Here is a 12139-nt window from a genome sequence, read left to right as displayed (position 1 = left end):
TCGCGGGACTCTATACGGCCATTGGTCTCGAGATGAGAGGGGGGTCTGATTCGACCGACTCCCCCCCCCCCCTCTCCCCGCCTGTCGTGGGTACCGGGAAGAGCTGATCATTGACTTGACCTTAGATCACCGATGTAAAAATCCTAAGTGATTTTTCCAGTGCCCTTATCAATGGATAGAAAATACTTTACTTACAAATCCCACAGACACTGTGCTTGGAGTGAAATAGTCGTCAACCAGTCAAGACAATTTTTCACCTTTTTTCCAGGTGAATTGGGTAGGCGACAGTCATTTCATATGATATAGTATGATTTGGCACGGACGATTCTCCCACTGCGAGAACTCCCACAAAGCGGAGTTTGTTGTGCAGGTCTGACTTCTTACGCCAGATTGAGATAGGTAGGGGAAAGTGGGGTAAGACGGGCACCTTAACTTTGGAGCCATTTTTCGGCCGGTTAGAAACATCATAGAAACGGGAAACTGAGTGAAAACCTTTTACAGACATTTTACTTCCATTTGCCAGAAGATGAGACTTAGACCTGACTCAACAAATAAACTGCAGCTATTTTTGCAAAACCTTGCAAAAACCCATCTTACCCCACTCCATGGGGTAAGACGGTCACATGGGTAGGGCAAGACGGCCAGCTTCTTTCACCGACCAGCACAGCTCGCAGCAAATGCCCGAGATTAGCCGCATTGATACAGTCGCTCGTTGGTCTCAAGTGCTTCGGAAATGGCAGTATACGAGATTCGTGCAGAAGGCGTATACTCGTATATAGGCCCTAGTTCAGAAGCCATGTAGAGCCGTTTTTCACATTCATTATTCGAGAATAAACTGTGCCGAAGGAATATTGCTAACATGTCTGTGAGTATCGGAATCGAACATATTCTTATCAGAAATGCTTCTTTTTTCCTACAGCAACAAAAATATTTTTACCATTACAGACCCATCGGATTCATAGTTGCCCGTCTTACCCCAAACTCAATGTCAGAAGTTCAGCACGATTTTTCTCTGTGGACAATTTGATGCAGACAAAGCAAATCCGCGGTGAATGAACACTGGAGGCATATGAGTGTGCCACAAGTGATTGCCAGTTTTTAACTCTATAGTGCTGCACACAAAAGCTTGCACAATACATTATGAATGTTTTCAATGAAATGAGTGTTTTAAAGAAATCAAAATAAAAGATTATTGACCGAACACAAATTCACCAGACTTCAATGGCGGTGTGTAGTGGGAAAGGCTATTCTGGTCCTAATTTTTCTCGCTCGTAGCGCTATTGGTTTGGTCTGCAGAGGGGGTGCCCGTCTTACCTACCTTGACCGTCTTACCCCACTTTCCCCTATACAAAGCAAATGTAGATGGGATGAATTAAAATAAAATATTCAACGCATCGCCATATTATATTGCCAGAAACTCAACGATTAGCCCGCTCATCTCAACGATTTTACCTGGCCTGGCTTACTGCTACCACTACCACGGTTCACAACACAAAGCATATTGGATCATTCCAAAGCAAAAGAGGGAGACATTTGGAATGATGCGACCACCGACTACTGCGCCGCAGGGGTAGACCCCGTCCTGCAGGACGGCCAATCAGCCGCTCAAACGGTCAACCCGGAGAGTAACGCTCTTAATGAGAGCGCTAAATGTCCTTCACTGGCTGCCTGGTGAAAGGGAAGGGAAAACACCAGACAGGGATGGTTTACCAGTGATGCCAATCGACATGGCAAATTATATAAAAAGATGAACTATTTATGTTACATACCTACATGTAAACTAATTCATCTGACATCGGAAGGGTCGCTTCAAGGTAGGCCGTTCAAACCACTCTACTTCAGGCTACAGTCCAATCACATTACACCGGTAGGACCACGCCTCCCGTCCCCTCTGGGCACAAAGAGGAAAGGCATCGCATGCCACACCACCCTGCCTCCATGCCTATCAGGCTCACACCTTCAACGCAACAAAAACCCAATTAGCCCCAGCCGAGGCGGCGGGTGGGGTAGTTCTCTCTCCTGCCGCTGGGCGGCGCTGAGGTCGCGTGGCGGCCTGTCTGCCTCCGAGACGGCGCGGTGTCAGTTCGGGATTAGTGTCCGCGAGGGGGGCACGTCGACGATACGCTCCGGGGCATCGCCGCGTGCGGTAGGGTATCGTCGATTGCGACGGTCGGTCGGCGGGGCCGACGGCGGCTCGTCGGGTGGTTTTTCGCGAGTCAGCTCGGACAAGGACTGGTGAGAAGTGCGGACCGAAGGTGATACGGTGGACTTGGTGTGAGAAGGACGGTGAGATGATTGAGTGAGAAGCGGAGGCAAAGGACAGTGATACGAGTGCCCGTTTATAAACTTTACGGAGAGTGCTATCCCAACTCTCAGACTGAGCATCTAGTGTGGTTATCAGTGATTCAAAGACGATCTTCTTCGGAATCCATTGAGCCGTATTATCTAAAAACTGTGTATACTAAACTCTAAACGTGCGGCATTAAACTATCACCGTCATTTGCGAACTTAGCGGACCTTCTCTGGCCAGACTCAGTGAATACGGACTATCGAGACGTGCGCTTATCCTTCTCACCATGAAGGCTTCTCCACCGCTTCGTCTGTCGGAGCTACTTCTTCTGGCCTTCCTCGTCTCTCCCGGTTTCTCCGAGCCCGCACGAGGTGGTCGCTCTTTCATGCTCTTCTCTCCAAAGATGCCCCCACCGCCGGCCGATGCCTGCATGGATGAAACAGTTCGCCAGCCTCAGAGATGCGTTCCCGACTTCGTAAACGCCGCGTTTGGACAACAACTCAGCGTATCTTCTACTTGCGGCTCACCTCCCGAGCAACTGTGTACAAGAGCTGACGGCGAGCCAGCGGAATGTCAAATCTGTGACGCGTCCACACCAGCACGTGCTCACCCTCCTTCACATCTGACCGACCTCAACAACCCGAGTAACCTAACCTGTTGGCAAAGCGCCGCGCTGCCGGTAAACGACTCAGCCGTCACGCTTACTCTCTCGCTCGGAAAGAAGTACGAACTGACATACATCAGCCTTCAGTTTTGCGGGAGGCGACCTGACTCACTGGCGATCTTCAAGTCGATGGATTATGGTCGCTCGTGGCAGCCGTTTCAGTACTACAGCTCGGATTGTCGTGGGGTGTATGGTCGACCTGAAAGAGCGGCTATCACGCGTGCTAACGAACAGGAGCCTCTCTGCGAGCCAACGCCAATGTCTGGAGGTCGCGCTGGAGGAAGGGTTGCGTTCAGCACGTTAGAAGGCCGTCCAAGCGCCTACCAGCTAGAACACAGTCCTATTCTCCAAGACTGGATTACTGCTACGGATATCCGCGTTGAGCTAACCCGACCTCACCCGACACCATCTTCAGCCGGGTCTCTGAACCTGCTTCCGTCGGTTATGAGCACGACTCCCCGCTCCGGTCCTGACTCAGTTGCCGACAACACCATCTCCTTGTTGGACTCCTACACTTCAGAGACGACCTCCGAGACGGGCAGCGACTTCTACGCCGTATCCGACCTCTCCGTCGGCGGCCGCTGCAAGTGCAACGGACACGCATCGCGCTGCATTCGAGACGGCTCCGGAGAGCTAGTCTGTGAGTGTAAGCACAACACGGCGGGAAGAGACTGCGAGAGATGCAAACCGTTCCACTTTGACCGGCCCTGGGGACGCGCGACCGACCAGGCGGCCAACGAATGTAAAGGTGAGTTCGGCCGTACACGCAAATGTCGGCCGCCAGCAGCCGATCCCGGGATACTCCGGCATCTTTTGCAAAGTTGCCCGAGAACTCAGTTTTATTTCTCAGTAGAAAGGCACCATTTCAACGAACAGTGCTTCTAACAAATGAATAGCAACCTTCCGTTATCACTTTGTGGATGTGTTGCAGGCTTCAATCTAGAGGCTGCATGTTATAAGGACTAGTTATAACCACACTCGTTCTCCCTGACCAGTGACAATAGCTTCGACTAGCTGATATAATGAGAAATAATTGCTTGAATTATCAGTTCAAAACGTGGCACCGAAGCAGCGTCCTCCTTCGTAAACATCTGGAACTAATGAGCGCGCTCATGCGAAATGGCTACTCGCGAAGATCCCAGGCCGGTGGATCTGTCAGGCCGGTGCGAGCGACTTTAGCGAGTGTCATTTGAGCGAACGTCATTTGAGCGAACCATTTTCAGCGAATGACAATTCAGCGATTATCAAGTTCAGCGATTATCAGATATAGCGATTATCAATTTTAGCGAAAGCTATGTTTCAGCGACATCTATTTCGTCGACTACAATTTGAGCGACTGTCGGTTCAGCGAATCACTTTATCGTCCTGTAACGGTGTGTGTGTGTGTTTTTTTTTTAACTTTTGCGAGCTTATACGTGCGAATATTTCCGGAATTTTCTCATGGTTATCCGGAACTGGATGGCGGATGCCACGTTCAAAGGTCAGGCATTGAGCTCCAATGCTACATTTCTCAAAAATTCCAACGGTTCAATTTCGCACCCCTGCCCTTTGCCAATAATGGTGACCAAACGTTTGTTCAGGGATTCATATTGCTTGCGCCGTTTTTCGAGAAATTCCCTGCTTGAATTTGGATCAGTTCCCCATGTTGTAAAATTTGTTTTTGTCCCATGAAGCACCGTACGAATAAGATATTTTGGTGAGGTCCCTGAAACATAGACTGGATTCCCCTGTGCCATCCCTCGAGTTTAATATTGGTCCTTGGCATTCCTTCCGTCGTCTTTATCTCTCACGTTCCACATTTTCGATTCAAAATTTTGCCCGCCTTCTTCTCCTCCCACCCCTTGTTGGTCGTCCGATGTATGTGTCTTCAAATGATGCGTAAAGAGGTGCAAGAATTTCCAAATTACTTTGTTCCCGAAGTTCATCCAGCTACTCAAAACTATTGACCACAATCTGAGACGAAAGTAATGCCAATTTCAGGACGACAAATGCATAATCAGGACGGAAATTTTCGTCCTGAATGCATGACATTCTAAGCCCCAAATCACAAACCCTCCTCGAAATTGCTTGCCCAAAATGAAAAAAACATGCTCTTATTTGAATCCCAGGAAAAAGGTGTCTCATCGACTAATGTGCCGCGACTTCAAAATCAGTGGTACAAGATACTGGCTGCAAATTTGGAGTAAATGTTAAAACCTTGTCCCACATTTTGTTATAAAGAATCCTTGTTTTAGCCGTGACACATACCAAACGGGTATCCCATGGGGCAAGAATTTCCGGAAAGTAGCAAGTTATTGAATTTCGTCGCGTTCGGTTTCGCTGTAACTGTATTCGCTCAATTGGTTTCCCATTGACCACCATATATTCGCTCAATCTGGTTTCGGTGATTCTGGTCCTCGCTAAAGTTGCTAATCGCTGTGATTGAATTCGCCGATTTGACAATCGCTGAAAAAGTCAATCGCTTGAATTGATAATCGCTGAAAATGTTTCGCTCAAATATCGTTCGCTGAAATGGCGCTCGCTCAGGTGTCGCAGAACCCTGTCAGGCATGTACCGAGGTACAGACAGACAGACACACATTCCTCGTGGGTCCTGATCACCGAACCCCTCGCCCTCCCGCTGTGAGGCACCGTCCGTCCTCTCAGGTAGCCACCGTCACCGGGGTGTGAAAACGACACCTCAGAGCCCCGCCGCCACCGCCGCCGCCTCCGTCGCCGCCGCGCGGTCTGTGAGACAATCCGTCTCGGGTCGGGCACCCTCGCTCCGTCCCCCCCCCCCCTGCTGGGACGGTGGCAGTCCCAGGTGTTCGTTTCCGCCGGCCGGCCACCCACACTCCCCCCTTTTCCCTTGATCACCGGTCTACGCGGCCCTTTTGTTACTGGCCGGGCCGGTCCCGGCGAAAGGTTCGGTCCGGCGCGTTCCGGCCGGCGCGGACGGCGCGGACGACCGGGCGGACCAAGTCGCCCCTGTATGGGCCACCTGCGCTTACCCCGTGCCTCTGTGGTCCTGTGCGGTCCTGTGCGGTCCTCAGTGGTCCTGTGCGGTCCCCTGTGGTCCTCTGTGTTCTTCAAACAGCGTCCGGTGCGACCGACGGGCGACGCGTCTCAATACGACTAGAGATTCCGACAAGACAGACCGTCGCTCGGGTGCCTGCTCAGTCCTCAGTGATCACAATCCCCGTTTGGCATACCTGTCTTTGTAAACCCCGACACTGCCGCTTTGAAGTTCGTCAAACACACGGGCATGCGTCTAAACGGTTTGCGATGGCCTTTTCTTTACTCTTATACATGTTTTTGTATTAGCATCACGTTTCCGCTGTCTGTGTTTGATTTTGATTTTATTAATTAACCATACATATTTTTGTATTTTTTTGGAATGAACGTCATCCTAAAATACATAAGACCTGAACACTGGATCTCGAGAACCATTCTTAGGCGAAGATTATCTCTAAACAAACCTATCCTGAAAGACAACCTTGCCCGGCGTCTGGCGTTCACTAACTGACCCAGCTTGAACTTAGCTTCTTTTTATTTTTCGCTCTTCATTTCCGGTGGGTTACATTGCGACATTTCCCTCAGAGTTAGTGATCGTCTCGTCTGGGCAGACCCTGTGTCTGATTTAAGCTGGCTTCCTCAGCTCGCGCAAATGACATTTGGCTACCGGGATAATATCCGGTTGGTTCCAAAAACGGAACGATTAACGACGAACAGGATGGCGGAGGGGTGCGGCAATAGTCTGTGGTGAAAATATGTGACAAACAGCTGAGTCTATACGTCAGCTTGGCATCTCTGAGAACTTGGCCAATGCTCAGCGGCAGGCTGATGATCAGCAATGCTGCATGGAACGGAGACCGTTATGCTTTAATTAAGCAAATTTTAGCTCCAGACTTTAGCACAAACTATGCAACTTCTACATATTGCTACGAAAATGACGGCTATGAGAGTTCCTTAACAGCTTAATTAGGGGTGTGCTCGACTCGGGACCTTCGAACATCTCATCCCGTCAAGAGCTAGGTAGCTTCGTTCATGGGAAAGGGCGTTTCCCGCTTCTTGATTTTATTTGGCTTGTTTTCAACTTTCAAGGAATGCTTCCTCAGTCAAGTCTACCGAGGGCATTATGAAGTCTCACATGCTGCAATTCTTGCAATGCCGATTGACGGCTATAAAAAGTGCATACACAAACAAATATGTATTCATGTACATCCGATGCAAAGAAAACTATGGCGTCTACAGGCGTCAACCCCGATCTGTTCACTGTACGGACTTCTTGTTCAGCGCTGTAGCAGCTCACTGTTGCACGCTGTCGCTCCCTGCCGACAGCCACGAGAGCCTGTCTTTCACCGGCTCTCACGCTACCTAGCCTATATGCAGATGCAGCGCCGTGATGATTCCATCTACCAACTCGCCATGGTGAGGGGCTGTGTCGTGCCTGATCGGTTGTCTGTCGGCTTCCGGCCCTGCCAGGTGCCATGGTGTGTGCAGTATGAGAGCGTGAGAGAGCGACTGGGAAGGAGGGCTCGCCTCCTGCAGGTGGTGCTTGACCGGTAGACACTGGTCAATGACCAACGGTGATGCTCATTGCTCATAGCGAGAGGTGTGCAATGCCACAGCCTTCCAGTTCCGGCTGTGATGTTAATAATAAATCAAAGTGACACAAACAAACGAATCGGTTGTCACTGACATCCCCGCGCTGCATGAAAAGCTGTTAATGCTGGGTGTGTGCATTCCCATTCGCGTTTTAATTCTTTTTCATGGATCAAAAATGCGGCGCGTTAACGCGAACCGCGTGTCAACCGTGCCCTGAACACCTGTTGCCGGTTGCAAAACCGGTGATCATGTATCGGACGCTTGTGTGGCAGGCGCAATAAATGTTAACCAGCCACTAGTTGTGAAGGAACGATCATGTATCATGGAAAAACATGTTCCACAGGATACACTTTTATGCATCTTTTCGTCGGTGCTTGCTAATGCAACAAGCGGGAATCGCGTTGCATGCTGCAGGAAGCTGTTGCTGCTGTCGAGTGACGCCGTCAGGGGTTTGGCTGGACAGTGATTCACATCAGTCGGTCCAAGACAGGTGCAATCATCCGTGAACTATCCGTGGGTTATCCGGGATAGTGGATCCGGATTATCCTGCTATCCGGATATCTAAATTTGCGCATTTTGTGGTGTCAAAAAGTGCAAATAGCATCAACAATAGGTGCTGAATATTTGTGAACACTTTGCTTCGTATGTTCGAGCATTTGTTATTCCGCATATGTGTAGGTATTTCTACGAAATTACACATTGCTTGCGTGATTTTATCAAGCATATAGACGTGCTGTACACATTGAAACACGCTGAAACACTAGTTTCGCCTTCTAGCATTTTATAGCTTGACATTGTTACGGATAATAATTTATGTTCGGTCCCTATTGGAATTCGTGTCGGCCTCTAAAATCATGCATATTTGCACCTGGCTGGGAATCACGACCTATCTGGATGAATATTGAATTGAATTGCACACCTGTGCTGTGCCGACTGTAGTTAAGTTTCGCCTCATTATACATTTTATTGTATGTGTTGGAATTGGAAGTCGAAAATATTATACATATTGGACGTGCTGCCCACGTTTAACAGGTTTACTGAAATTCATCACACATAAATTTGTGTGTACCAAATTATTAAAATTTCATAAGAATGTACATTGTATGCATATCATATATTCAACTGAAATCACCCCTAAAGGTCGGGAATGAACTTTTGAAAAGCGGGACTCTTATCCCGGCCTGACCAGCTTATAGTGGTTTTTGATGTCTGAACCATCCTCAATCGTACCTATACATCTGTTTAACAAGTGATCATCTGTGTAGGCTGGTCTTATCCCTTTTACCGACTACTGTCGGTACATCAGGGTGAGGTCACTCTACGTGTCATGACACTTGTAATGTCACGTGTCATGACACGTGTAGTGACTGATCATTGCTGTCAGACTGCTGGGTCAGTAGTGTCAGAATATGTAATTCCGCGTACGTCGTGTCTTCAACTGACTCCATGTTGACTGATAACACCGAATTTCTGTCTGAGGTGAAGCGCCTTCATGGAACGCATGCTAATGCGTCAGCGTTGGGCACAGGGGCAGCTTGTGCGGTGCGCACGTGCACGGTTCAGCGCTCTATTCTTAGAGCTGCTGCCCTGATTGCATTCAAGCTTGCGATGCCATTAGGGGGCAGTAGGTTTGAATAATATGGTCACTTCCACAAGTCAAAATAGCACGAATGCTTGCACATTGTACCATGTCTCCTATGAACCGTCTTCATTGCGTTGTGCACATGTGACGTGTGCAAAATAAAAGCTATCGACCGCTTAAAAACAATTAGATCTGGCACTCATTCAGTCCCAGTTACATCCGTTTGAACTCTTGGAACAGATGTTATTTAGGATCCCCACCAACCGTCTCCGACCGTAAGGTCCTTCTCCCAACACAGAGCGTGTGTGCTTCTGCTTCGCACCTATCTCCCTTTGCCTTCTTCTCTTACCTCTAGCCTAGCACAGAACACGTCTGCTCCTTGTCTATGTCAGCTCGTACCTACATACATCGTGGCGGCGCTGTGAATAATGACCGTCCGAATCGGGAATGAGCCGACGCGAAAGACGTCGACCATTTATGTCTCGAGCCGCGTACGATTTATGTGCCGAGTTCTCGGGCCGGGCTGTGAATACAATCTGAGCACCGGGGATTGGCTGTCAATGAAGCGTCGATTGTGGGACTGGCTCTTCGTTCGGCTGATTGGGTCTCAGACGTGACCTTGCTGGTGCACGTGGCGTTGGATGGCGGTCTGTCGGGGCGTGGCCTGGCTGTTTCGGGATGTTTGAGAGCCTTCTGCTTGCACTTTCGCTGCCAGAAAGTAGACTGTTTAGACGCCTGTTTAGACGCATCCCCTCATGTTTTATTATTTTTTACCTTCGTGCTAATAAAATCGCAGAAAGCTGAAATTTGTGTTTATCAGAGCCGTCGACAAAAATTAAACATTTTAACATGGAAGCTGCGAATTTCATGGCATAATATTATGCCTCAAGGGATTAATTTTATCCATTTAGCATTATTCCGTCCCAGAGCATAGGCTGCTTTGTTATGTTGAAGCATATCACCTAAGAATATTACGAATCGTACGGCTTAGTTCAATCGTAATTTACGATAAGCCAGACAAAGCATGAATATGCGTGGATTGAATGAAGTTGACGTACACTTATCATTCATCTACTGGATTTGTGTTATTCATTACATCGTCTTCGTAACCAAATCAATCGTCTTCATTTCAATGTTCAGCTTCATTGTTTTTTTACTCTCGTTACGAAACACATGACGAGAGCGGCTTTTTACATCACACAAATTCCTTCAGCACCAGGAAAATCATTGTATTTTGGTGGAAGCAACTTCGTCCATAAACAAGTGCATGGTATGCAATGTACAACACGTAAAGGAAAGGTATAGGTAATGAATGATCAGGGGAGTATAGGAATACGATGTAAAACTGATGTTATATTTATTCACTCCATTGAAGGCATGTGTTGAAAAACTGGGTAAATAATGGAACTTATAAGAACACCGGCCTATTTAGGGATATGGCATGATCTGTAAGTACGTAATGGATCAGCATAACATTGGATTTTATCTTGAAATGACGCCTTCAATATGTTTGAAAAACATGTCCTAGAATTTGCTCAGGTCGTGTCCTTTTGTGTTTCCATTGTTTTTCAGTGACAATGAATACAAAGGGAGAATAGCTTTTGACGTTTCAACTCCCAGGTAGACGGTTCAATTTTTTGAAGTTCCTTCGTGACGTGTTGAAACGCCGTCCTCACGCAACCTAATTAAGAAGGCTACGGTCACTAAAACATTCCACATCGAATGAGGCAGAAAACGTGGCCGCCTTCCGCAGGATTGGGGAGGAACAGACTGCTAAAATGTCTCATATATTTAAAAAAGAAGATTGACAAAATATTTTTTGCAGCAGAGATGCATTTCTGGAACAAACAAGAAATTGCTGAAACCCTGATTGGTCGCGGGACAAAATAATTGGTGACAATTTGCTGTTTCTGGTTGCGGTATTGACTGGCACGATTCGAATTGCATTACCTACCCAGAATGTGCGTCAAATTTATTTTAACTAAGCTTGCAAATTATACCCAAACAAACAGTCTATTGCTTACCGATCGTATATTTACCAACCGCTTATTTCTTAGACAAAACAATCATAAAAATACTTCAAACAATTAGCAATTTACCACTTATCTTGGCGCCGATACAGTGTTGAACATCATTCGCCCGGTAGTGATATGTTGAACCAGGTGTGGGCCTCAGCCACTGGTGTCAGCGGCTCTACAAATCAGTCGGCCATCTTTTGCCAGTCGTCAATGACTGTCAGGCAGGCACATTTACACCGGGTTGGTGATCGGTCGTGCCAGATTTTGGTGGAGTTGTGCCAATCGTACCACTGAGAATGCTGATGGGTTTGGAATGATGGGACGGGAGAATGTTGATGGGTTGGGAATGGTGGGACGGGGAGTGGTGGGTTTGTGATGTGTGGGACCGGATGGGGTTGGTGCGGTGGATATACGAGTATAGTGAGGCCAAGGTATCAGAGGACGGTGACGACGCTTACCCGAAGAGTATTTGTGTTGACGAACTTTTACATAACGTTATGGTTTAGTCATCGGACTAAGTTTTCTGGGGGCAGATTTGACGGCTCCTTTATCACAAATATCTTGTGGCTGAGAGATTATCGATCTGAAGAAGCTGATTTATTATGCATCGTCTCAGCTTGTGTTCATTTATTTTAATTCCAAATAACAAGTGGTAACATTCATGATCATGAAAATTCGCAATCATACTTAGCCTTTTAACATGGCACTTAACTAAGCAATATTGTCATCATACGAAGTCTATAACCGATGACCAATCTTCATTTAAGACACTGATTTCTTATGAAGCGCCTTAATTTCCAGCAACAAGGCAAGGTTTTGTATGACCCGGGCTTTCCGTTGACGTCCGCATTCATTTTCTACATTAAAAATAAGTCCGTATTTGGGAAGGCTCGTGCCATCGCGTGTCAAAGTGTCGCCGAATGACAGCAGTCAATCTAGGTAAATGTGGCGACAGGCCCATTTTTCCACGTGCCATGCATATTATACGGACGACTCGTT

The 12139-nt window shown here is 47.6% G+C and overlaps 1 protein-coding gene across 1 annotated transcript in view; it reads left to right on the top strand.

The window, feature by feature from the left end:
* Positions 1-2096: 2096 nt before the first annotated feature.
* Positions 2097-12139, top strand: part of LOC122366676 (netrin-1-like) — a gene marked incomplete at its 3' end in the record, with an annotated part of 31568 nt that continues 21525 nt past the window's right edge. Inside the window, exons 1-3 of the mRNA XM_043339191.1 lie at positions 2097-3702; positions 5600-5682; positions 7274-7444. Coding sequence (XP_043195126.1) covers positions 2577-3702; positions 5600-5682; positions 7274-7444 — 1380 coding nt within the window. The remainder of the gene's footprint in view (positions 3703-5599; positions 5683-7273; positions 7445-12139) is intronic.

This window comes from Amphibalanus amphitrite, unplaced genomic scaffold, assembly GCF_019059575.1.
Source record: "Amphibalanus amphitrite isolate SeventyFive unplaced genomic scaffold, NRLGWU_Aamphi_draft 000823F_arrow, whole genome shotgun sequence".
In the NCBI taxonomy this organism is placed as follows: domain Eukaryota; kingdom Metazoa; phylum Arthropoda; class Thecostraca; order Balanomorpha; family Balanidae; genus Amphibalanus; species Amphibalanus amphitrite.
Note: the sequence above shows the minus strand (reverse complement) of the source record. Positions and strands in the feature narration are given on the sequence as shown.